At 52.4% G+C, this 27819-nt stretch overlaps 1 protein-coding gene across 3 annotated transcripts; it reads right to left on the reverse strand.

Annotated features, from left to right (window-relative positions):
* Positions 1-8571: 8571 nt before the first annotated feature.
* On the reverse strand, positions 8572-27493 carry LOC116955129 (peripheral myelin protein 22-like). Of its 3 annotated transcripts, none has more exons than XM_032976138.2 (6): positions 26536-27493; positions 17658-17809; positions 14544-14643; positions 13121-13264; positions 11175-11271; positions 8572-8989 (listed from the first exon to the last, which is right to left on the reverse strand). In XM_032976138.2, exons 2-6 carry the CDS (start codon positions 17733-17735, stop codon positions 8797-8799), a joined length of 612 nt encoding a protein of 203 aa, XP_032832029.2. In that variant the 5' UTR covers positions 17736-17809; positions 26536-27493; the 3' UTR covers positions 8572-8796. The 3 variants fall into 3 exon arrangements, with proteins under 3 accessions (XP_032832029.2, XP_032832028.2, XP_032832030.2); XM_032976137.2 differs by having other exon boundaries at positions 26532-27492; XM_032976139.2 differs by lacking the exon at positions 8572-8989 and having other exon boundaries at positions 9823-11271; positions 26532-27490.
* Positions 27494-27819: the final 326 nt, after the last annotated feature.

Below are 27819 nucleotides of genomic sequence, written 5' to 3' on the forward strand. Positions count from 1 at the left end.
GCATCGGCACTGCTGATGATGTTGTTGTTGTTGTTGAGGCATCGGCACTGCTGATGATGATGTTGTTGTTGAGGCATCGGCACTGCTGATGATGATGTTATTGTTGTTGTTGAGGCATCGGCACTGCTGATGATGCACCGCATGCTCGAGACCGGCTCTTGTATCGAATGAATCAACTTACGCTGCACGCCCCCCCCCCCCCCGGAAGGGGCTCGGGGGGGGGGCGGCGGCGGTGTGTGGGATGGGTGACTTCAGATGGGTCGTGTTCATAATGATAACAATACAAAATATATATATATAAAACAATACAGATATGTGGATGAGATGTAACTCGGTGGGGTTTTTGTTTCACCGAATGTACCGGGCAATTGTTTGTGAAATGCTTGTGTGTCTCCGTCCGTGTCTCACCCCCCCGCCGCTGGGCTATTATAGATCTAATGTATATATATCTAACCCCGGGTATACACATTTGCTGAATATATATACACACACCAAAAAAAACTGCTTAAACACAATCAACAACAACACAATTGTAAATTGGATAGAATTGTAAATAAATAATACATGAAATAAATATGGTAACTATTCTAAATGCACCGATGAATTATTCATGTCCATACATCATGCATTCCTATTTTTGCCCCAAAGATAAAGATCCCCCGTGTAGGCCTACGCAGGCTGTTGGGGCAAGTGCTTTTAGCGAGTCACAACCTATCGGACAAATTCAGTGACAAACTACATTTTATATGCTCGGTGTCAATACAGTGTGTGTTTGTTGTGTGCAGTCATCAGGTCGACTCAGCCTTTAAATGAGTACCTGGTGCGGTGTGTAAAACATCGCCACTGGGGAGACAAAGGCGGCCGGGCGTGGTGCTGGACCACCCACCCCCTCGTGTACCGTGCCGGCTTTCATAGGTGCTGCTCGCTAACAGCACTTGCCCCTACAGTCCTGTTAAGGCTATAACGAGGTGGGGGGGATCTTTATCTTACAGTTATTGGTGACCAGGACGTGACCATATCAACTCACTGCGCTTGAGAATTTCCATTCATTCTCAGGATATGACGGGACAGACCCAGGTGCCATGGATTGACTTAATGCGAGGACTGACAGATGCACCACCAGTGCTTACTCTTTGGTTCTATTCGGTAAAGTCACGTAGGTAAAAAAATAAAACAATAAAAATCACGACGTTTCGGCCACAACACAAGTAGCCTTCTTCAGGTGAAGGAACAGAACTGTCGGGACGACAGAGCTTCAATGAACGCTGCTAAGATTCGTAGCGTCTTTTAAGCTGGGTGAGAGAAGTGAGGCACCTTGACAAAGGAGTTTACATATCTCACCCAGCTTAAAAGACGCTACGAATCTTAGCAGCGTTCATTTGAAGCTCTGTCGTCCCGACAGTTCTGTTCCTTCACCTGAAGAAGGCTACTTGTGTTGTGGCCGAAACGTCGTGATTTTTGTCGTTTTATTTTTTACCTACGTGACTTTACCGAATAGAACCAAAGAGTATGGATCCTTGCAGTCACGAAAGCTTCAAATCTAGAACCACCAGTGCTCCCTACTGACCCGCCAATACTTGGACATCTGCAACAACAACAAAAATAAAGCTGATAATTCTTCCTCGAGTCCAAATTAAGATTCTCATTCTGAACTCGGTGCGTTTCAGCTGCCCGGCGCTCGGCTCTTTTAGGACCCTGCGCAGAGGCCGATCTTGACACCGCTGGTCAAACTAAAACAGTTCTTTCGGTAAAGTCACGTAGAATGAGAATAAAATAATAAATTGATAGAATAAAATAACACAATAATATTCTCACGACGTTTCGGCCACAACACAAGCGGCCTTCATCAGGTGAAGGGGGCGAGACTGTCTGGTAGGACAGCGCTGGAGTGAGAGAGCCACGTTCAGATCACGGCTTTTAAGCTGTGTGAGAGGAACAAAGAGCCCTCAAATTTCCGTACCTCTCACACAGCTTAAAAGCCGTGATCTGAACGTGGCTCTCTCACTCCAGCGCTGTCCTACCAGACAGTCTCGCCCCCTTCACCTGATGAAGGCCGCTTGTGTTGTGGCCGAAACGTCGTGAGAATATTATTGTGTTATTTTATTTTATCAATTTATTATTTTATTCTCATTCTACGTGGTGACTTAACCGAAAGAACCAAAGAAGATGAATCATTGCAGTCACGAAAGCTTTAAATCGAAATTTAAACTAAAACAGGTTTGGGCGTGCGGGACTACGTGACCCAGCCAACGAGGTCACGCCTGCTGGAGGAGCTCACCGACGCGACTGTGTCCAGACCTTTCGAGAATCTGCGAGTTGCGCGCACTAATAAGAGAGCCTGGTTAAAACCCAGCATGCATCGTAGGCAGGGGCCAGCCTGAATGTTTTAAACCGACGCCAGATGTTTGGCTTTCGAGGAGGGCCTCCACGTTTTTTGCAAGCGCATTGAGAATGGAGGGCGTGGACTGTGGCCGAGAGCGACCCGTAGGTAGATTCGTGTGGACTGCGACACAGCCAGGCAGTTTCCACACGGGCAGCCGATGCACAGATAGCGCCGCTCGCTCAACTGATTCGAGGCCCCGCGATAGCGCGATGTTAACTCCCTCGCCTGGTACGCAGGAGCTCGTGGGTTCGATCCCTGACCATGACGATACCTGCTGTATATTTGGAGTTTGCGTGTCTCATTGGCCTTGGTCGCGTGGATTTTTCTTCGTGGTTTTTTTCCCCTCCACAATTCGAAGCTACATCACGCTTTTAAAGTTATTTGGCGGCTGCTGCTATACATGTCCACGTGATTACGATAAGCCACTTCGTTGCGCTATCATTTGTGATCGTCAGGTCGCTTGTGTTGTGTTGACTTTTTTTCCGTCTTTGTTGTTGCTGCTGCTGCCCTGACGCAGCATCACGGATCCTCCGTTATAAAATATCCGTGGAACAAATAGAAAAAATGGGCGGGTGGATGAGTGGGTGGGTGAGTGGATTAGTGGATGGGTAGATGGGTGAGTGGGTGGATGGATGGGTGGATGGATGGGCGAGTGGATGGGCGGATGAGTGGGTGGGTGGATGGGTGGATGGATGGGTGGGTGAGTAGATAAGTGGATGGGTGGATGGGTGAGTGGGTGGGTGGGTGGATGGATGGGTGGATGGGTGGGTGGGTGGATGGGTGGGTGGGTGGGTGGATGGGTGGGTGGGTGGATGGGTGGATGGGTGGGTGGATGGGTGGGTAGATGGGTGGGTGGGTGGATGGATGGGTGGATGAGTGGGTGGATGGGTAGATGGATGGGTGGATGGGTGAGTGGATAAGTGGATGGGTGGATGGATGAGTGGGTGGAGGAATGGGTGGGTGGATGGTTGAATGGGTGGGTGGGTGAGTGGATTAGTGGATGGGTGAGTGGGTGGATGGATGGGTGGATGGGTGGGTGGATGGGTGGATGGGTGGATGGGTGCATGGGTGGATGGGTGGGTGGGTGGATGGGTGGGTGGGTGGATGGGTGGGTGGGTGGATGGGTGGGTGGATGGGTGGATGGGTGGATGGGTGGGTGGGTGCATGGGTGGATGGGTGGGTGGGTGCATGGGTGGATTGGTGGGTGGGTGGATGGGTGAGTGGGTGGGTGGGTGGATGGGTGAGTGGGTGGATGGGTGGATGGGTGAGTGGGTGGGTGGGTGGATGGGTGAGTGGGTGGATGGGTGAGTGGGTGGGTGGGTGGATGGGTGAGTGGGTGGATGGGTGGGTGGATGGGTGGGTGGATGGATGGGTGGATGGGTGGGTGGGTGGATAGGTGCGTGGCTGGGTGGGTGGATGGGTGGATGGGTGGATGGATGGATGGGTGGATGAGTGGATGGATGGGTAGATGGATGGGTGGGTGGGTGGATGGGTGAATGGGTGGGTGGGTGGATGGGTGGATGGGTGGGTGGATGGGTGGGTGAATGGGTGGATGGGTGGGTGGATGGGTGGATGGGTGGATGGGTGGGTGGATGGGTGGGTGGATGGGTGGATGGGTAGATGGGTGGGTGGGTGGATGGGTGGGTGGGTAGATGGGTGGATGGGTGAGTGGGTGGGTGGGTGGATGGGTAGGTGGGATGGTGGGTGAGTGGGTGGGTGGGTGGATTGGTAGGTGGGATGGTGGGTGAGTTGGTGGGTGGGTGGGTGGGTAGGTGGGATGGTGGGCGACCCTTTGAGTAAGGGGTCGAGAATTGACTCAAGGAGTCGTCGCAGCCACCGCGGTCACTTGTCGATGCCGTGTCCGTAACCGGTAGCGATCGAGGCTGAAAGGAAGCTCCCGCCTGGCACGTGGAGCGAAACGTCGGACACCACGCAGCAGAGCAGTGCGACCGCGTCAAAACGCGTCGGGAGTGAATAGAGTCAAGCAATGGCGCGACCGCAACAATCGCAAAACGCATTCGGAGCGGACGTCCATACGGACCCAGGCTCCGATCCGTGGAATTTTTAAAAAAAAAAATCTTGTTTTTATTTTTTACATATCCTGTAAAATTTCAATTATATCTCCTAATTGGCTCATAATCCTAGGCAGGGCCTTCCCCAAGGTGAAGAGGAAACTTCAAACGGGAGCCAGGTGTTTGACGCACGTGTCTGTGTGCGCGTGTGAGTGCGTGTGTCTGTGTGTGCGTGTGGGCAGCGGTGTTCGATTATCTGAAGAAGTCCCTGGGCCTCCCCCTAGGTAGACTCAGCCTCAAATGAGTACCTGGTGCGGTGTGTCGTAAACATCGCCACGAGGGAGAAAAAAGGCGGCCGGGCGTGGTGCTGGCCACCCGCCCCCTCAGTGGCGATGTTTTAACCCACGGCACCAGGTACTCGTTTGAGGCCGAGTCGACCTAGTGGAGGCCCCAACACCAAGTTCAGATAATCGTCACCGGTGTTCGCCGTGAGCGGGACCCGTCAGCTGCCAACACGGCCACCGCAAAGCAACTGCGGGTGCCTGGTAGAGAATGAACCCCAAACCCCGGGTCCGCAGAGTCAGGCTGCCCCCTCGTGTTCAACATTCGCCAATGCCACCGCTGTTGCGCAACGTCAGACTGCCCCCCCAAATGTGTTCAACATTCGCCAACGCTTTGTGACGCGCTCCGCGTCCCGTTGTGACGCGGAGCGCGCTTCGTTTTCATGCTGAACGCCACCCCCCCCCGCCCCCCGCTCCGTTACAACGCGGTTTCTTAGTACTCGATGAAGAACTACTTTGATGAGTCACGCAGCTGAGCGGTTGCAGTGACACGATGCGCGGTGCACCCTCAACCCTTTTCAGGCACGCTTCTACCGCGCTGAACGAGGAATTTTACGGCCTCATAGGGCGGCTCCTATGGCGTCTCTGTTGGGAGTTCAAAGGCCGTGATCTGAACGTGGCTCTTTCACTCCAGCGCTGTCCTACCAGACAGTCTCGTCCCTTCACCTGATGAAGGCCGCTTGTGTTGTGGCCGAAACGTCGTGAGAATATTATTGTGTTATTTTATTTTATCAATTTATTATTTTATTCTCATTCTACGTGACTTTACCGAAAGAACCAAAGAAGATGAATCATTGCAGTCACGAAAGCTTTAAATTTAAATCGAAACTCTGTGTGTGTGTTCACACAGATAGTGAGATATCCTGCCGGGACAGATCCTACAGGTCTCCGTTTCAGTATGTGGCCATCTGTTTCAGTCTACGGGTTCCTATGTGGTTCTGTGAGCCACTGTATGTTTTGTGTATGTCTCTATGCGAGTCTATGGGTCTCTGTGTGAGCCTGCGGGGGTTGGGGGGGGGGGTCTATCTGTGTGTCAGTCGATGGCTCTCTCTCCCTCTCTCGGCGAGCCTCTAGGTTCCCGTGTGATTCTGCAGCTCTCGATCCCTTCCCCTGCCCGCCACAATCACGCGCCAGGAAGAGAATCAATGGAGTTGCTCGAGTGCCTGGGCCTGGCTTTGTGAGCCGCGTAACGCGACATTTGCCCTTGATTGGCCCGATTGTGTCGGGAAAGAGAGGATGAGCGAAAAACGAGCGAGCGACAGAGAAAGTGGGGGTGCAGTTGAGTGCTGAAATTGCTCCAATTTTACGGGGGGGGGGGGGGGCAGGGGTGGGGTTGCCGCTGATCTCGCAAACAGGAGGGTTGCGTTCGGCCACCAAATGATAACTCGATCATTTTTGTTAGTAATAGGTTTCATCCTTTTAACTTGCCCAAAAAAAACTGACACCTTTATTCAAGGCATCATGTCCGCAATAACCACAACACAAGCAGTCAAAATGCAAACAAAAAGACAACTCTGATAATAATAATATTGGCACTGTCCTTGAATTTGATTGGTCCACACCCGAGACAGCTTTTCTTAGAGCCTAGTCTCCAATGGTGTTGGACCAGAAGACGCCAAAAGGCGTACAACTCAAAAACAGCGCACTATCAGAGTATTGAGGGCTCGGGGTGAGCATTAACATTATGAGACCTCCTTTGCCAGAAACAAGATATAGGAATCGGTTTTACCCTTTTAACTGGCACAAAAAACTGACACCTTTATTCAAGGCATCATGTCTGCAATAACCACAACACAAGCAGTCAAAATGCAAACAAAAAGACAACTCTGATAATAATATGCAGACATGATGCCTTGAATAAAGGTGTCAGTTTTTTGTGCCAGTTAAAAGGGTTAAAACCTATTACTATATCGTGCTACTGGCAAAGGAGTTCTCATAATGTAAATGCTCACCCCGAGCTCTCAATACTCTGATAGTGCGCTGTTTTTGAGTTGTACGCCTTTTGGCGTCTTCTGGTCCAACACCAGTGGAGACTAGGCTCTAAAGAAAGCCGTCTCGGGTGTGGACCAATCAAATTCAAGAACAGTGCATATTATTATTATTACCAGAGTTGTCTTTTTGTTTGCATTTTGACTGCTTGTGTTGTGGTTATTGCAGACATAATGTCTTGAATAAAGGTGTCAGTTTTTTGTGCCAGTTAAAAGGGTAAAAACCTATTACTATATCTTGTTACTGGCAAAGGAGGTCTCATAATGTAAATCGATCATATTTCTTCTTTTCTTTTACATCGAGAACCCAACACACCGCTGGCTGGCCTCGTCTGCCGACGGCATCACCTCGGCAACATCCCAAGGTTGGGGCAAGGGGCCTTACGGATGGTCAAATTGCGTGCGGTTCGCAAATTGGCGTGAAATTGTGCAGGGACTCCTCTAACTACGAACGAGGTCTGTTCGTAAGTCGATTTGTTCGTAAGTCGATTTGTCTGTGAATCCAACTTTACTCCTGTCGATTCCAAACATGTTGTACGGCGTGTACACTAAACACGGGGAATGGCTTTACAAGTTGTATAATCTCCTGTGGACGTATTTTCCGCTTTTCATGCTTTGCAGATGTAAATGCCACTAGTTTTTCACGTTTTGCAGATGTAGATGCCACTGGTTCTTCATGTTCTGCAGATGTAGATGCCACTGGTTCTTCATGTTCTGCAGATGTAGATGCCACTGGTTTTTCACGTTTTGCAGATGTAGATGCCACTGGTTCTTCACGTTCTGCAGTTGTAGATGCCACTGGTTTTTCACGTTTTGCAGATGTAGTTGCCACTGGTTCTTCATGTTCTGCAGATGTAGATGCCACTGGTTCTTCACTTTCTGCAGATGTAGATTCCACTGGTTCTTCACGTTGTGCCGATGTAGATGCCACTGGTTCTTCAAGTTCTGTAGATGTAGATGACACTGGTTCTTCACGTTCTGGAGCTGTAGATGCCACTGGTTATTCACTTTCTGGAGAAGTAGATGCCTCTGGTTCTTCACGTTCTGCATATCTAGATGTCACTGGTTTTTTCACGTTTTGTAGTTACTACAGTAGTTACTACACCACTGAAAATGTAGTCACTACACCACTGATAATGTAGTCACTACACCACTGATAATGTAGTTACTACACCACTGATAATGTAGTTATTACACCACTGATAATGTAGCTACTACACCACTGATAATGTAGTTACTACACCACTGATAATGTAGCTACTACACCACTGATAATGTAGTTACTACACCACTGAAAATGTAGTTACTACACCACTGATAATGTAGTTACTACACCACTGATAATGTAGTTGCTACACCACTGATAATGTAGTTACTACACCACTGATAATGTAGTTACTACGCCACTGATAATGTAGTTTACTACACCACTGATAATGTAGTTACTACACCACTGATAATGTAGTTACTACGCCACTGATAATGTAGTTTACTACACCACTGATAATGTAGTCACTACGCCACTGATAATGTAGTTACTACACCACTGACAATGTAGTCACTACGCCACTGATAATGTAGTTTACTACACCACTGATAATGTAGTCACTACACCACTGATAATGTAATTACTACGACACTGATAATGTAGTTTACTACACCACTGATAATGTAGTTTACTACACCACTGATAATGTAGTCACTACACCACTGATAATGTAGTCACTACACCACTGCTGCCAGTCTAACTGGCTCTCGGAGCCAAGAGCAACTGGTGGAATAGAACGCGAGATATGAGAAGCACGCACGCACACACACACACGCAAGAAATCGAATTTCACACGAGGTTTTTTTTTGTCACTTTGCGTCGTCAATTTATTCCGCAAAAATGTTAGTAAAAATTTTTTTTATAGCATTCCCAAAAAAATGTAAAGGGGTTACGTGGCTTAATTATTTGACCTATTTAACACAGAGAGGAGGTTAAAAATGGTTTGCGTAATACAGCAATCCTGCTACGAATCTAGACACTACGCGATCCTAGTTCACTTCGTCATTAACAGAGTTCTCTCTCGTTACTCATGGGCGCCGAACCGCCCAGTGCCCCCTGCGTTAATCCCACAACTGGTTCGCGAACACCGAGGCCGCCGCCTTTTCCACCAGCCACTTGCCGGGCCGAGCCGAGCCGTGTGTGGGTGACGCGCCGTCGGTACCCACGCGCGTCTCCGCTCGTTCACCGCGCGCGACGTCAGCGAGACAGCTCGGCTTCTGCAGTGGAAAAAAAACAGCAGCAGCTGGGCGCCTCCTGAGCCATGCCGGGCTGGCTCGGCACGGCTAGATTGTGCAGTGGAAAAGAGGTAACCCTTGGTAGAAGTACATATGAGAGGTGTGATGTTTTTTTGTTTGTTTTAAATGCCCTTTTTAACACGTAGACTTTCACGACCAATTTTCATGATAAAGGTTTTCGGGTAATATCGCGTAAATATATAAGTGTGTCGTAACCCTCCACCATCCGACACAGCCAGGAAACAGGCGGATTGCTTGACTATTGTGGCAAATCGCCCGATGATCCTGGATGCAATTACCAGCGAAACGTCGTACTGCTCAAATTGTAAACGTTGTGGATTTACTCTCCCAACGCACCGGTTGGCTGAAGCGGTAACTAATTGGCGCGTTTTGTTTACGTTGACGAGCCGTACTGGCCGTGTCGGGCGGCGGAGGGTTACGACACGTTCATTCTGACGCGATCTAACCCCAAAAAAAAAACATTTACTATGAATTCAATGCCCTTCATTTATAGAATCCAGGATAGCCTCACCGCTTCTCAAGGGAATCTGCAGCATTGGGACGATGCCTGAGAGGTCCCAGAGCAAACCCACCGTGCGTACGGGGGGGGGGGGGGGGGGGGGGGGGTGGAGGACAGCAATCACGGAGGCCTCGCGGAACAAACGGTGAACCCGCTTGCCGTACCACCTACCGCTTGCCACCTCGCAACCCAGCCGGGGCATGGGAGTCTGACCACGACAACATGGCGGCGACGAAGGCGATGATTAGGGGCGACGGTTTTTTGCGCGGCAAAAGTTTTAGTAAGCCACGGCAAAAAAAACAATTTTTTGCCGGTTGGAGGGAGAGAGAAAAGTGACGGGAAGGTGCGGCAATCGGGTAGGGTTTGCCCCCACGGAAAACCATTCGCCATTCCAACAACGACTGCGCACGATCGATGACCCTCACCCTCCAGGCATCGGTGTTTGCCGTGTGAAGGGGCTCCATTCTGGAGTTACAGGTAGTTAAATGAATATTAACTAAACTTTTCTTTTTTTTTAAATGTACCAGGTAAGGCCCCCAACGTAGCTCTTTAGCTCTTTTTCAGAAGCGACCCGGGCCACAAATGATGGCTCGACGGAGCGGCTTGTCGTCGCGCGCAAATGCACGGCGGCCGAACGCTCTGGACGCGCGGTGTCGATTCTAACAGTGGAGGGGGAGAAAACCGGAGGACCCGGTGAAAAACGCACGTGGCCACGGGGCGAACACGCAAACTCCAAATACACAGCAGCAGCAGCAGCAGGCGTCAGGGTCGGGATCGAACCCACGGACTCCTGCGCACCAGGCGAGGTAGTTAACATCTCCTAGCCACCGCGGCGCCGAATGTGTTTAGAACAACGGCCGAGTGGCTTTCCGCGCCAGTTTTAGTCTCGCTGATAGACACGTATTGCATCGTTCACGCAGATCGCTAGCTGATAGTTGCCGCTGCCGATGGCTATTGCTGCTGCAAGCTGCCAGCTGCTGCTGAAGCAATAAACAGCATTGGCCCACGTCCGATCGTCGCATCGACAACTTTACATAAATCGGCCGCGTCGGGTGGAGGAGGGTGGACGACACACACAGTGGACTAGGCGCGGCGGTCTGAACCCAAAAACGAATGTTTAAAAAAATCGATTTGGGAATCGAGAATTTTGGCGCAAATCTACGGCCGCGTGATCCTAACCCACGAACGAAGATGCTTACTTGATTGGATCGAGGACAGGACGACTCCTGCGTGACCGGTTCTGGACTGGAACTGGTACTGGAACTGGTCCTGGCCAGATTACTGATGCAGCAACAGCAGAAGCAGCAAGACGAACATTTGAAGGAGGAAAAAAAAAAAACAGCCGCCCGTTTTCACGTTTTGCGCACACACCGGCTACCCCGTCCAAACTTTGGCGGCGGGCCCCCCGCGTTTGAGCTGGCACTAACCCGCGGGGGAGGTTGCACGGCGCGTCGGTGAGAATTTTCCCGGGTGGTTTTTTTTCGTCCCCCTTTTCCCTCCCTCCCCGACTGCGACGATCGGATCGACGCGGCGATCGCCCACCGACTCCACAACCTCGTCCCGCAAGCGCCGGACGGGATTCACGAGCGCTTTCGCAGGAAGAGGTAGACGACGCTGTTGACGAGGCCGAGGGAGAAGGCGACCCACGTGATGACGTAGCTGTGGCCGAAGGAGCCCCCCGCGTAGGGCGGCCCGGAGGGCCTCTGGCTTGTGTAGACGGCCGCCCCGAGGAGAACGCACAAGCCTGGCGCCGGCGGCGAGCCGAGGGAGAACACGCGCAGCAATTCAGAACCAGCAGGAGGAATCCGATGAGCTATGAAGCTCTTTTTTTCACGGATGTCCAGTAAGGGGAGGGGAGGGTGGGTCAGAACGTGACAACGACAAACAAGGACGGAAAATGCGGTAGCAGTGCAATGTATTGGAAAGGTGAACAAATCACTATATTTATTTACCAGGCAAGGCCCACCGAGGTGCATAAGCTTGATTTTTTTTTTATCGGAAGCGGACCTGGCCATCGCAAACGATGAGCTCAGCGGGGTGGCTGATCGTCACGCGGACATGTACAGCAGCAGAAGACGTCGAAATAATTCGAGGCGCAAAGTCGAGATACACCGAAATGGGTCGTAGGTGTGTCACAGCGAGTATTATCACGATCGGTAATTGATTTTTTATTTTGGTGCGGGTGGGGAGGGCGGGGGGGGGGCGGGGGGGGAGGGGGTCGTCGTCATCATCAGGGCCCTCCGTCACCCGACACAGCCAAACAAAATGAAATCGTCGCTCGGCCGGCAAAAGAAAGAGGCTTTCTGGACCTCCTGCACCGCCACATTTTGCCGTGAGGATCGTCGTCCGTCGACTCAGCGGTCCTGGCGGAGAGCCGGGACCGGAACGACGACAGCCGGACCGGCGCGCCGTTTCTAACGTCGCCATGCGGCGTGCAAAGCGCCCCCCCCCCCCCCCCCATTTTAGAAAAAATTTCAAACTAGAACCGACGACCGCTTAAAACAGGACCTTTGCATGTACATACATTGAACTTCTTTCACACCGTGCTAATCGGAGGTGCGGGGAGCAGGACAACAAACTATGGGTCTCTGTGTGAGTCTATGGGTCTCTGTGTGAGTCTATGGGTCTCTGTGTGAGTCTATGGGTCTCTGTGTGAGTCTATGGGTCTCTGTGTGAGTCTATGGGTCTGTGTGTGAGTCTGTGGGTTTCTGTGTGAGTCTGTGGGTCTCTGTGTGAGTCTATGGGTCTGTGTGTGAGTCTGTGGGTCTCGGTGTGAGTCTATGGGTCTCTGTGTGAGTCTGTAGGGGTCTCTGTGTGAGTCTATGGGTCTCTGTGTGAGTCTATGGGTCTCTGTGTGAGTCTATGTGTCTCTGTGTGAGTCTATGTGTCTCGATGTGAGTCTATGGGTCTCTGTGTGAGTCTATGGGTCTCTGTGTGAGTCTGTGGGTCTCTGTGTGTCTATGGGTCTCTGTGTGAGTCTATGGGTCTCTGTGTGAGTCTGTGGGTCTCTGTGTGAGTCTATGGGTCTCTGTGTGAGTCTATGGGTCTCTGTGTGAGTCTATGGGTCTCTGTGTGAGTCTATGGGTCTCTGTGTGAGTCTGTGGGTCTCTGTGTGAGTCTGTGGGTCTCTGTGTGAGTCTGTGGGTCTCTGTGTGAGTCTGTGGGTCTCTGTGTGAGTCTATGGGTCTCTGTGTGAGTCTGTGGTTCTCTGTGTGAGCCTGTAGGGGTTTCTGTGTGAGTCTGTGGGTCTCTGTGTGAGTCTGTGGGTCTCTGTGTGAGTCTGTGGGTCTCTGTGTGAGTCTATGGGTCTCTGTGTGAGTCTGTGGGTCTCTGTGTACGTGGTAATTATCGGAGGTGCGGGGGGAAGGACAACAACACTAAACACAAGAAGCAGTGTCGCTGTGGAGTGGTGGCCGGAGGTCACGTGGCAACATTTAACATTTCACCGACTGCCCCCGTTGTACGGTTGCCGGGCTCAAGAACCACCACCCCCCCCCCCCCCATCAATATGCTGAGTGGCTTGCGGAATCATTAGCCCACATGCGCGGGAGAGAGAGCGAGAGAGCGAGAGAGCGAGAGAGAGAGACACTCACTGGCCAGGAGGTGGAAGATGCCCGTGATGACGAAGCGGCCTCCCTTCTTGAGTTGGTACAGCTGGTAGATGAAGAGGAAGAGCGACACGCAGGAGAAGACCACCGACAGGACCATGAGACCCTGCACTGCCTGGAGCCACTCGCCTGCACCCCGCCCGTCAAACACAAGGACAAAGATGCCCCGTGTAGCCTTCGATAGACCGTTGGGGCAAGTGCTGTTGGCGAGCGCCACCTAAGAAGGCCGGCACGGCACACACGAGGGGTTGGAGCGGCCAGCACCACGCACGGCCGCCTTTGTCTCCCCAGTGGCGATGTTCACACACCGCGCCGGGTGCTCATTTGAGGCCGAGTCGACCTAGGGGAGGACCATGGCCGGTTCAGGTCATCGTCACCGGTGTTGGCCGCGAGCGGCGATCGAAATCGGGTGGCCTCTGGTTGTCAGCCACCTCTGGTCTGTCCGTTGACGGCTCCGCCCACTGGTCGGGTAGCTCCGCCCACCGCTCGGGTAGCTCCGCCCACCGCTCGGGTAGCACCGCCGACCTAACGGGTAGCACCGCCCACCGCACGGGTAGCTCCGCCCACCGCTCGGGTAGCACCGCCCACCGCTCGGGTAGCACCGCCCACCGCTCGGGTAGCACCGCCCACCGCTCGGGTAGCACCGCCCAACGCTCGGGTAGCACCGCCCACCGCTCAGGTAGCTCCGCCCACCTAATGGGTAGCACCGCCCACCGCTTGGGTAGCACCGCCCACCTAACGTGTAGCACCGCCCATCTAACGGGTAGCTCCGCCCACCGCTCGGGTCGCGATCAGACGTAGAGCAAGACTGGCACGGCCCGGTTTTATTCATTCGGGTTTTAATCGTTTTTTTTTTATATAAAACCGGAGCACCTGGATCCTGCCCTAATCCGGTTTTATTCGCTTTTATTAAAGTTAAGTCGGGATTTCAGTCGCATGCACCGCATTAGCGGCGGGCTCAGCCGCCGTGCGCGTGAGAGTCACGATGCACTGCAGCATGGCCACGTCGACCGCCGCCGCTGCGTCTGAGCGAAACTTCTCGACGATGGGATTCATCCATTCCGAGTTGAGGAGCGGCCTGGCGCCCCAACGCAGTCGAGAAGCTCGCCTTCGCCGAGTCGAACCTCAACGCGTTCCACGACCACCCGACGGCCGACGACGGCGACGACAACGCCGAGCCCGAGCGGCGAGAGCGACGACGAAGACGACGCGGCGGCGGACGACGACGATGACGAGGAGGAGCAGGATTGAAGTGTGCACGGGACGCCGATAATAAAAGCGGGTTTTATTATCGGCAAAAAATCAGGTTTAACTCCGTTAAAACCAATAACCCGATTTGTCGGGCGACAAAAGATCGGGTTTTTCCCACCCCCTGGCGTAGCGGCGCTGCGGAGCGGCCGGTTCTGACCTTGGGACTCGAACGGCGCGATGCAGATCCACGAGCCGCTGTCCAGGAGGTTGCACTGCTGCCACAGGTCCGTGACCACGTTGCCCGAAGTCACCCACGACTGCCGGAGGGTGGGGTGGGGGGGGGGCAAACGCACAACAGTCGTCACGCGCAGTTTGACACTACAGGAATTCTCCTCTACTTGCGAACTTTCAGAGATACGAACAAACCTGTCCCTATGTCCAGCAGCCTGTTCGGGCCGAGAGTCGTAAGCTAAACTGTTGTGCAATAGATGGCGGTGGTGGCATCTACATCTGCAGAACGTGAAGAACCAGTGGCGTCTACACCTACAGAACGTGAAGAACCAGTGGCATCTACATCTGCAGAACATGAGAACCAGTGGCGTCTACATCTACAGAACATGAAGAACCAGTGGCATCTACATCTGCAGAACGTGAAGAACCAGTGGCATCTGCATCTGCAGAATGTGAAGAACCAGTGGCATCTACATCTTCAGAACGTGAAGAACCAGTGGCATCTGCAGAACGTGAAGAACTCGTGGCATCTACATCTGCAGAACGTGAAGAACCAGTGGTATATGCATCTGTAGAACGTGAAGAACCAGTGGCATCTCCATCTGTAGAACGTGAAGAACCAGTGGCATCTACATCTGCAGAACGTGAAGAACCAGTGACATCTACATCTGCAGCACGTGAAGAACCAGTAGCATCTATATCTGCAGAACGTGAAGAATCAGTGGCATCTACATCTGCAGCACGTGAAGAACCAGTAGCATCTATATCTGCAGAACGTGAAGAACTCGTGGCATCTACATCTGCAGAACGTGAACAACCAGTGGCATCTGCATCTGCAGATCGTGAAGAACCAGTGGTATATGCATCTGTAGAACGTGAAGAACCAGTGGCATCTCCATCTGTAGAACGTGAAGAACCAGTGGCATCTACATCTGCAGAACGTGAAGAACCAGTGGCATCTACATCTCCAGAACGTAAAGAACCAGTGGCATCTACATCTGCAGATCGTGAAGAACCAGTGGCATCTACATCGGCGCAACGTGAAGAACCAGTGGCATCTATATCTCCAGAACGTGAAAAACTAGTGGCATCTACATCTGCAGAACGTGAAGAACCAGTGGCATCTACATCTGCAGAACGTGAAGAACCAGTGGCATCTACATCTCCAGAACGTAAAGAACCAGTGGCATCTACATCTCCAGAACGTGAAGAACCAGTGGCATCTACATCTGCAGAACGTGAAGAACTCGTGGCATCTACATCTGCAGAACATGAAGAACCAGTGGTATATGCATCTCTAGAACGTGAAGAACCAGTGGCATCTCCATCTGTAGAACGTGAAGAACCAGTGGCATCTATATCTGCAGAACGTGAAGAACCAGTGACATCTACATCTGCAGCACGTGAAGAACCAGTAGAATCTATATCTGCAGAACGTGAAGAATCAGTGGCATCTACATCTTCAGAACGTGAAGAACCAGTGGCATCTACATCTGCAGAACGTGAAGAACTCGTGGCATCTACATCTGCAGAACGTGAAGAACCAGTGGTATATGCATCTGTAGAACGTGAAGAACCAGTGGCATCTCCATCTGTAGAACGTGAAGAACCAGTGGCATCTACATCTGCAGAACGTGAAGAACCAGTGACATCTACATCTGCAGCACGTGAAGAACCAGTAGCATCTATATCTGCAGAACGTGAAGAATCAGTGGCATCTACATCTGCAGAACGCGAAGAACCAGTGGCATCTACATCTGCAGCACGTGAAGAACCAGTAGCATCTATATCTGCAGAACGTGAAGAACTCGTGGCATCTACATCTGCAGAACGTGAACAACCAGTGGCATCTGCATCTGCAGATCGTGAAGAACCAGTGGTATATGCATCTGTAGAACGTGAAGAACCAGTGGCATCTCCATCTGCAGAACGTGAAGAACCAGTGGCATCTACATCTCCAGAACGTAAAGAACCAGTGGCATCTACATCTGCAGATCGTGAAGAACCAGTGGCATCTACATCTGCAGAACGTGAAGAACCAGTGGCTTCTACATCTGCAGGAAATTATACAACTTATACAACTTTTTTAGTTACTTGTTCAGCACTAACCGGTGTGTTGGAGAGTAAACACACAAACATTTACAAAGCAATCACCCGTCCTCAGCTGTACGTGTGTATGTATGTCGAACTTGTTTCACACCATACGTAGCCAACTGCGCTAATTGTCGCGATCATCGTCAGCGGCAGCTGCGTAATCATCAACTAGAACTATTTTTAGTCGTATGTCCCAGCGTTATTAGCATCGACATAGTCATCATCAGCGTCACCAACAGAATCACCGTCATCTACAGCATTATCTTCGTCAGCCAATTTTATCATCATCACCATCACCAAGAGCGTCATCGTCATCAGCAGACTCGTCATCGTCACCATTGTCTCCATCTTCATCACAATCATCTGTGCCATTGCCGCTATTTTCAGTATCATCCACACTAACAGCACCACCATCATCGCCGCCGCCGCCACCATCATCATCAACAGCATCATCCCAATTACCATCCGAATTATCATCATCATCATCATCCAAACTATCATCATCATCAGCAGCAGCAGGAGCTTCGTCGTCGTCACCGTCGCCAGCAACAACACCACCGTCAACAGCATCACCCTAATTATCATCAGAATCATCATCATCCAAACTATCATCAGCAGCAGCAGCAGGAGCTTCGTCGTCGTCACCGTCGCCAGCAGCAACACCACCGTCAACAGCATCACCCTAATTATCATCAGAATCATCATCATCATCATCCAAACTATCATCATCATCAGCAGCATCGTCGTCAACAGCTCGGTGGCCCTTGCGCCACAGTCAACCGCCGTGGTGGAGCCGCGACCGACAGGCCCCCCCCCCCCCCCCCCCCCGGGGCACCGCGAGTCGGGGCGACTGCCCCAGGCCTCGACGTTTCGACGAGGTAACGATGTTTGAAGGCGTCGTGGGGGGGGGGGGGCGCGGGGGGGGTGCTCCCACACCCCCCCCCCCACCACCCCCCCCCCATGGACTACGGCCGGCCCGAGGAGGAGAAAGTTGGAGCGCACTCACGCTGTCAATGGTGGCCACGAAGAGCAGCACGATGGTGGAGACGTGCAGGATGAAGATGGAGAGGAGTAGCAGGAACATGTCGCCGATCTGCTCGTGTTCGCACCCCTAAACCTCCGGTCGCGGGCGGCCACACCAAGGGGCGTGATGCAACCCTGCAAGGGGCGGCGGTGGAGGCGGTGGAGGCGGTGGAGGCGGTGGAGGCAGTGGAGGCGGTGGAGGCGGTGGTGGAGGTGGTGGAGGTGGAGGCGGTGGAGGCGGTGGTGGTGGAGGTGGAGGCGGTGGAGGTGGTGGCGGGACACACAAAGGTCAACGATCCGGCCTGTTGGGGCAAGCGCCGTCAGCGAGTCAATTTAGTCAGGGGCTTGTCACGTCAGACAAACACGTGCCCATTAGTTACGACTTCAGCACACACCGGCCGTGTGTTGGAGAGTAAAACCCACAACGTTGAAATGTACCACGAAAATGACTCTTTGTCTACGTGTTAAACTGAGCGGGGTGTGTGTGTGTGCGTGCGTGCGCGTGTTATCTAATCTCGCGTGGAGTGTGCCATGAACCTTGTGGCATGAAACACATTTATTCTTGATTTGAAGCTTTTCGTGACTGCAGGAATCCGTGCTCTTTGGTCCTTTCGGTAAAAAAAAGCCACGTGGGTAGCAAGAATAATTACAGATCGCGACGTTTCCATCGCCTACGCGAGCGTTCCCTTCTCACCCAAAAAACACAAGCATTGTGGGTGAAGCTCATCCCAATTGGTTGGTGCCGGACATTCCACATTATTATGACGGGGACCGGCGGGGAGGAAGGAGGTGTGGCAGCATCTATAAAGAACGATCAGCTGGTTTGCTCAGTGTTACCAACCCTCGGGGGGGGGATCGAACTCAGGTGAAGAGGTTAATGGCCCAGTGCCGCTAACTGCTGCGCCACCACTCCACACATGTATTTGTCTCTACTGTCTAAACACACAATAAATTATTACAACTTTTTTTTATTTTACCAGGTAAGGCCCCCAACTGAGCTAACGAGCTCTCTTACAGACGCGACCTGGCCACAAATGATAGCTCAACGAAGTGACTCATCGTGTGGCAATTTATAGCAGCCAAAATACTCTAAACACATGTTTCTAAATGCGGAGGAAAAACTGGAGGACCTGGGTCAAAATCCACGTGACCACGGGTAGAGAGAGGAAATGCAAACTCCAAATATACATGAGGCGTCAGGGTCAGGATTGAACCTATGGCCTCCTGAGTACCAGGCAAGGTAGTTAACATCTCACCACCGTGATGTTGATGAGAGAGAGACACGCAAACTCCAAATATACAGCAGCAGGCGTCAGGGTCGGGATCGAACTCACGACCTCCTGTACACCAGGCGAGGTAGTTAACATCTCCTAGCCACCGTGATGATGATGAGAGAGAGAGAGACACGCAAACTCCAAATATACAGCAGCAGCAGGCGTCAGGGTCGGGATTGAACCCACGACCTCCTGTGTACCAGGCGAGGTAGTTAACATCTCCTAGCCACCGTGGCGGGGGGAGGGGGAGGGGGCGGGGGCTACGCCTGCCATTTGTTGTTGTTGTTGTTGTTCGTCTTCTTTCTAAACATTTCACATCACGGTACTGACGGCGGTGGTGCCTGGCGGCTGCTGTTGCCGTGTCGTCGTTCGGGAAGCCTCATCGGCGTCCTTCATTTGGCACCGTTTGACGACAACAGCAAACACAACGGTGGGGGGGGTGGGGGTGGGGGGTGGGGGGGTGGGGGGGGAGTTGGCGACTAAACAAAATTTAAAAAACAAAAACGCTGACCCGCACGAAAAATAAAAATAAAACATTTTGTGGAAGGGGGCGAGGAGGGGAATTTCCCTCCGAAGTGAGGGGGACGCCGTTTTAATCCGTGTGGCGCGTGCCAAGAGGCCTGTTGTCGGTGGGGATCAGCGCGGCAACCCGGTCAGGCGCTCCTAACGCCACCAAAAAAAATAAAATGCCCCATCTCGCACCGCAGCGGCGTTGTAAAACGACATCGTCAGCTCCGGCGACCGGGGGTGGGGGAGATGGTGGGGGGGGGGGGGGGTGCGGCAAATCGGTGAGATAGGGGGGCAGGGGGACCCCCAGTATTTGCTTGATTTGTCTCGCATGATTGCCCAAACGTTGACCGCTGCTCTCCCCGAATAAAGGAAAGAAGTGAAAACGTGGGACGTAAATTGAAGCATTTTTGGTCCAAATTTTTTTTTTTAAATAATCATTTGAAACCGCGTTTTAAATTAAGCGTTTCTTGTTCTTCGACACTGTTGTTGAAAACAAATCTCATGGCGATTGTCAATTGGTAATCCCCCCAACTCGTCGCTTTGGCCACAAGAGGATGGGGGGCGGGGGGCCAAGGCAACCCCCTGCGTGCCCCCCTCCACGCTCCTCACGCCACTGCCTTGCCGGTTCATGCTCACCACGCCCCGCGCTCACCGCGTTATCGGGCCAAGCAGCTTCCCACGCGCCGACTCTTGCCCCAGCGGCGGTTTGGTACCGCTGTGCCCCCCTTTGCCTCCTGGGCTTCGCGGAAATCGTGGGAGGCTTAGCCGGGATCAACGTCGGGACGCGGATGCCGACGTTGGCGCGGCGTTCGGCGCGGTGTTGGCCCAACGTTGGCCCAACGTCGGGCCAACGTTGGCCCGACGTTGGCCCGACGTTCGGCGCGACGTCGCGCACTGGGGTCAGCCGGAGGGCGAGCGGCTCGCAAATCCTCGGCGCGTGGCGGGTTGGACTCGTCAGCCCATCATTCCTCCCCTCCGGGGTGGATAAACGCAAGTACCGCTTTGTGCGGGAGGTCGAGTGACCGACGCGCGTTCGCGGACACCGCCGCCGCCGATGGCGTTGTCCGGGACGACGCCCGACGTTTCGCCGCACGTGCCTATGCCAGTTCAGTTGGTTCCACATGCTCGATCCGAGAACGCGTCGGAGAGCTGTACGTCGCCGGACGGGCGACGGCAAAAACACGCCTGCCATGAGTTAAATGATGACGTCACCCTGCTGCTGCTCTGTTTAAGACGAGGAGCAAGTCAGGGCTTTACCATTCTGGCGAATTGCCCGATGATGCTGGATGTAATTACCAGCGAAACGTCGTACTCAAACTGTAAATGTTGTGGATTCACTCTTCAACACACCGGTGGGCTAAAGTAGTGAACTATTTCGTCTTTTGTCAACGTGACACTTTTTTTTTGCTGATTGGCTGTGTCGGGTGGTGGAAGGGTTACGACACATTTATAAATAACGCGATCTAACCCAAAAACCTTTATTATGAATATTATGAAAAACACGCCTGCCATGAGTTAAATGATGACGTCACCCTGCTGCTGCTCTATTTAAGACCGGGAGCAAGCGAGGGCTTCACCATTCTGGCGAATTGCCCGATGATGCTGGATGTAATTACCAGCGAAACGTCGTACTACTCAAACTGTAAATGTTGTGGATTCACTCTTCAACACACCGGTGGGCTAAAGTAGTTAACTATTTCGTCTTTTGGCAACGTGACACTTTTTTTTTTGCTGATTGGCCGTGTCGGGTGGTGGAGGGTAACGACACATTTATAAATAACGCGATCTAACCCAAAAACCTTTATTATGAATATTATGAAAAACACGCCTGCCATGAGTTAAATGATGACGTCACCCTGCTGCTCTATATAAAACCGGGAGCAAGCGAGGGCTTCACCATTCTGGCGAATTGCCCGATGATGCTGGATGTAATTACCAGCGAAACGTCGTACTACTCAAACTGTAAATGTTGTGGATTCACTCTTCAACACACCGGTGGGCTAAAGTAGTTAACTATTTCGTCTTTTGGCAACGTGACACTTTTTTTTTTGCTGATTGGCCGTGTCGGGTGGTGGAGGGTAACGACACATTTATAAATAACGCGATCTAACCCAAAAACCTTTATTATGAATATTATGAAAAACACGCCTGCCATGAGTTAAATGATGACGTCACCCTGCTGCTCTATATAAAACCGGGAGCAAGCGAGGGCTTCACCATTCTGGCGAATTGCCCGATGATGCTGGATGTAATTACCAGCGAAACGTCACAGTACTACTCAAACTGTAAATGTTGTGGATTCACTCTTCAACACACCGGTGGGCTAAAGTAGTGAACTATTTCGTCTTTTGTCAACGTGACACTTTTTTTTGTTTGCTGATTGGCCGTGTCGGGTGGTGGAGGGGTTACGACACATTTATAAATAACGCGATCTAACCCAAAAACCTTTATTATGAACATTATGAAAAACACGTCGCCACCACCGTGCCCATCCACGCGGCATCCGCGTCCCCCGGCGCTTCTCAACCTGCCAAGATGTGACGAGACCGACAGCAGGAGTACGCGTGGGTAGGCGCGAGGTGGTTATTTAGGCCCAGGCCTGAAAACTGCCCCCCGTGCCCGTGTCGCCTACTGGCAGAAGGGCCTCGAGAGGGCAATTGGGTCCCCGCTCACCCACGCACGCTGGCCACGTGTTTCCGTGAGTGTCCGGAGCAGCGACATTTTACCACGAAAAGCTATTTATTTTATTTTACCGGGTAAGGCCCCCACTGGGATATACAGGTCGTTTACAGAAGCGTCCCTGGCCATCACAAATGATAGCTCAACGAAGTGGCGGCTTCTCATCGTCATCGTCCGCGCGTGGAAATGCATAGCAGCCAAATTGCTCTAAACGCGTGGTGACGTTGATTAAAAAAAATGTGGAAGGTGAAAACCGGAGGACCCGGAGAAAAAAGCCACACGACCACGGGGAGAGAGAGACACGCAAACTCCAAATATACAGCAGCAGCAGGAGTCAGGGTCGGGATCGAACCCACGACCTCCTGCACACCAGGCGAGGTAGTTAACATCTTCTAGCCACCGTGATGATGATGAGAGAGACGCGCAAACTCAAAATATACAGCAGCAGCAGGAGACAGGGTCAGGATCGAACCCACGACCTCCTGCGTATCAGGCGAGGTAGTTAACATCTCCTAGCCACCGTGATGATGATGATGAGAGAGAGACACGTAGACTCCAAATATACAGTAGCAGCAGGAGTCAGGGTCGGGATCGAACCCACGACCTCCTGCGTACCAGGCGAGGTAGTCAACATCCCGACACTTTACCTCGCCACAGGCCACCTGCCTGCCAATCGACTTAACTGGTGGTTGAACCCAGAATGCTAAAAGGCGAACAGCACAAGGACAATGCACTATCAGAGCATTTAGAGCTTGGGTTGAGCAAGCTTATAACGACCTCCCGTTATTCTGGGTAAGTCCCCGTTAAGTTTTTATTTATTTATCTCCCATCACTTTTAAATGCTGTACTGGGAAAAAAAAAGTTCCCCAAACGAGAATGTTCGATGACCTCATTCATCATCACCACCGCTGCTGCGCTGGTGATGAATGAGAGAGTTCGTATGTGGACGGACAACCTGATCGCCAGCACCTGCCCAGGTCAAAAGAGAAAAAATAAGTAATATTGAAAAAAAAATGTTTGTAATAACACGCTTTAATGAAATGTACCGCGCTAGTAATGGAAGAACTCCACGACTCCAGGAAGTGGCCCCGAAACTTGCCACAACGTAAGGGGGCCCGTGGTGATTTACAGCCAACGTGAGTTGAGCGTGGACAATTAGACCCAAACGTAACATATAAAAAAAAACAACGTTCTCAAATATATGATTTTAATTTTTTTTATGATAGAAAATAGTATTGTCATCAATATGACATAAGTATACCAAGTTTGCAGTCGATAGCACATTGGGAAGTTGGTTAAAATTTAGTTACAAGATTTGAGGATACATCAACAACGACAACAACAACAGCGTGTAAAAAAACACCACTTTGCCAGCCCCCGCGGCTTTGAAAATTGTGTACAAAGGCAATGACAAAGCTCCCCCGTATAGCCTTCGACGGGCTGTCGGGGCAAGGAGTGCTGTCAGCGAGTGGCGGGCACGACCCACGTCCTCCCCCCCCCCCCCCCCTTTGTCTCTCCAAAGTTTCGATGTCGCCCCACAACGAACTGCGTGACAAGTACCGCACTCGTTCCGGCACCCGTTAGTTCCAGGGCCCATCGACGCTATCAGCAGGCGAGCCGGACTCGTCAGAGCAGGCGGGGGGGGGGATGGGGATGGCTTGAAGAGACAACGGTGGGTTTGCCTCCGTACGGTGCGAAAGAAGTTCAGCGGACACAACACTCATGAGTACAACCGCAGCGGGCGCCGCGCTCATATTGAGGCTGAGCCGAACTAGGGGCTGTTGGCTAGCACGACATTCGCCGCTGGCACTTGCCCGTGAGCCGGGCCAACCCGCGCGACGCTCCGCTCCGCCGGGGTTCACGGCGCGGCGCGGATGACCGCTCGCCGCCGCCGCCGCCGCCGCTGCGCCACCGGTCCCCGTGCTAAGGCCGGAGGGCGGCGGTCCGGTGGACCGGTGGTCCGGTGGACCGGCGGACCGGTGGTCCGGTGGACCGGCGGTCCGGTGGTCCGGTGGTCCGGCGGTCCGGTGGTCCGGTGCCCGTCGGGGTTTGTCGGAGCGGCGATGGCCCCGTCTTTTTTTTATTCCAAAAGAAACCACCGCGAGCGGTGCTGTAACTCGGCGAGGCTTGCAGGGTGCTGGACACAACCCCCTTGCTACGCCCTACCAGGGGTAGACCCCCCCTAGGGTGCTGGACACAACCCCCTTGCTACGCCCTACCAGGGGTAGACCCCTCCTAGGGTGCTGGACACAACCCCCTTGCTATGCCCTACCAGGGGTAGACCCCCCCTAGGGTGCTAGACAACCCCCTTGCTACACCCAACCAGGGGTAGACCCCCCCTAGGGTGCTGGACACAACCCCCTTGCTACGCCCTACCAGGGGTAGACCCCTCCTAGGGTGCTGGACACAACCCCCTTGCTATGCCCTACCAGGGGTAGACCCCCCCTAGGGTGCTAGACAACCCCCTTGCTACACCCTACCAGGGGTAGACCCCCCCCTAGGGTGCTAGACACCCCCCCCCTCGCCCCGCCCCCCACAACCCGTACCCCCCCTCCCAAAATTGCGCCACGGTGGCTAGGAGATGTTAACTACCTCGCCTGGTATACAGGAGGTCGTGGGTTCGATCCCGACCCTGACACCAGCTGTATATTTGGAGTTTGCGTGTCTCTCTCATCGTCATCACGGTGGCTATGAGATGTTAACTACCTCGCCAGGTGTACAGGAGGTCGTGGGTTCGATCCCGCCCCCCTGACGCCTGCTGCTGTGTATGTGAAGTATGCGCGTCTCTCTCTCTGCCAGCGTGGATTTTTCTCGTGCCCCCCCCCCCAACGCCAAACATTTAGAGTCGGCGTCACGTATTTGCGGTGCGCGTTTGGCTCGCTGCGATAACTTTCCACACACGACGACAACGATAAGCCCAAGATGAGCTTTCTAATTTAGTGACGAAAAAAAAGTGACCCCGAAGCTCATTGGGGGGCCTTTAACCTGGTAAAATAAATTGTGAAAAGCTGAAACAGTTTTTTTTTGTTTCAATAGTTTAACTCTCTTGATTCAAAACACATGGCTACTGAAGCTGGAATGTCCGAGGCACCGTTTCAAACCAAATAATAAAAAAAACACAATCCACGAACCGCACCGAGCTAACCACCATCAACAACAGCAACACCACCACCAACAACAACACCACCAACAACAACACCACCAACAACACCATCAACAACAGCAACACCACCACCAACAACAACACCACCAACAACAACAGCAACACCAACAACAACACCACCAACAACAGCAACAACAACAACACCAACAACACCACGACCAACACCACCACCAACAACATCAACAACATCAACAACACCACCAACAACACCAACAACAACAACACCAAACAACAAACAGCGCCTCCTTGTTGCTAAAAGCCAGTGAAGCAACAGCAGCATCGGAGGGTGGGGGAAAGACACAGACAGACAGACAGACACAGACAGACACACAGACAGAGACAGACACAGAGACAGACACAGAGACAGACAGACACAGAGACAGACAGACACAGACAGACACACAGACAGACACAGACAGACACACAGACACAGACAGACACACAGACAAAGACAGACACAGAGACAGACACAGAGACAGACAGACACAGACAGACACACAGACAGAGACAGACACAGAGACAGACAGACACAGAGACAGACAGACAGACAGACACAGACAGACACACAGACAGACACAGAGACAGACAGACACAGACAGGGACACAGAGACAGAGACAGACAGGGACAGACACAGAGACAGACAGACACAGACAGAGGGACAGACACAGACAGACACACAGACAGAGACAGACACAGAGACACAGAGACAGACACACAGAGACAGACACAGACAGACACAGACATACACAGAGACAGAGACAGACACACAGACACAGACAGACAGAGACAGACACAGACACACAGACAGACACAGACAGACACAGAGACAGACACAGACAGACACACAGACAGATACAGACACAGAGACAGACAGACACAGACAGACACAGACAGACAGACAGGGACACAGAGACAGACAGACAGGGACACAGAGACAGACAGACAGGGACAGACACAGACAGACAGACAGACACAGAGACAGACAGACACAGACAGGGACACAGAGACAGAGACAGACAGAGACAGACACACAGACAGACACAGACAGACACACAGACAGACACAGACAGGGACAGACAGACAGAGAGACATTTCAAGCGATACCACATTCCGTGCAAACACCACCAACCAACCGCCGAGCAACAACAACAACAAACAACAACAAACAACAACCAAACAACAAACAGAATCACGTGGAGTCTCCCGCCTCCAACTCCCACCTCCACCCACCTACTTGCTGCACGCGGAGGGGAGTTGGTGCTGGGAGTTGTTTTGTGCTTCTCGATTGAGCCCCCCTCTCTCTCTCTCTGTGTCTCTCTCTGTGTCTCTCTGTCTCTCTCTGTGTGTGTCTCTCTCTCTCTGTGTCTCTCTCTGTGTCTGTGTCTCTCTGTGTCTCTCGCTCCCTCTCTGTGTCTGTGTCTCTCTCTGTGTGTCTCTCTCTGTGTCTCTCTCTGTGTTTCTCTCTGTGTCTCTCTCTGTGTTTCTCTCTGTGTCTCTCTCTGTGTCTCTCTCTGTGTCTCTCTGTGTGTGTCTCTCTCTGTGTCTCTCTCTCTCTCTCTCTGTGTCTCTCTCTCTGTGTCTCTCTGTCTCTCTCTCTCTCTGTCTCTCTCTGTGTCTGTGTCTCTCTGTGTCTCTCGCTCTCTCTGTCTGTGTCTCTCTGTGTCTCTCGCTCTGTCTCTCTCTTTGTCTGTCTCTGTCTCTCTCTCTGTGTCTCTCTGTCTCTCTCTCTCTGTCTCTCTCTGTGTCTGTGTCTCTCTGTGTCTCTCGCTCTCTCTCTGTGGCTGTGTCTCTCTGTGTCTCTCTCTGTCTCTCTCTGTGTCTGTGTCTCTCTCTGTCTCTCTCTGTGTCTCTCTCTCTGTGTGTCTCTCTGTCTCTCTCTCTCTGTCTCTCGCTCTGTCTCTCTCTCTGTCGCCTCGGTGGGCCGAGAGACGTCGCTCCTCCCAGAATCTCTCTCTCTCTCTGTGTCTCTCTCTGTGTGTCTCTCTGTCTCTCTCTCTCTGTCTCTCTCTCTCCCCGTTCCGTTGCGTGAGTCGCTCCTTTCGTCGTCGTGTGAAGGAGGGGGAGGCTGCGTTGCCACGTGTGGGGGGGGGGGGGGTGGGAGCCGGTGTGGGGGAGCTTCGCTTTGCTTTGGCGCTAACCGGAGGGAGGAGGAAGAGGAGAGAGAAGGGAGGGGAGAGATGGGAGAGAGAGAGAGCGAGAGAGGAGGGAGGGGAGAGAGAGGAGGGAGAGAGACTTTTTTTTTACTTTTAAACAATTTTTATTGCCGCCAGCAGCAACAGCACTGGAAGCGATTCCGATACGAAATACACAAAGTCACCAGCAACACAAATACACAAAGTCACCAGCAACACAAACACACAAAGTCACCAGCAACACAAATGAAAATTAACGCTACAAATCCACGCGCTGTGGCGCTAAATGCACCGCGCACAACACGAAATAAAAGCCACGTGGTGGTTGTGGTGGTGGTGGTTGTGGTGGTGGTGGTGGAGGTGGTTGTGGTGGTGGTTGTGGTGGT

Source organism: Petromyzon marinus, chromosome 58, assembly GCF_048934315.1.
Source record: "Petromyzon marinus isolate PM22_M1 ecotype Great Lakes invasive population chromosome 58, UKy_Petmar_22M1.pri1.0, whole genome shotgun sequence".
NCBI lineage: Eukaryota > Metazoa > Chordata > Hyperoartia > Petromyzontiformes > Petromyzontidae > Petromyzon > Petromyzon marinus.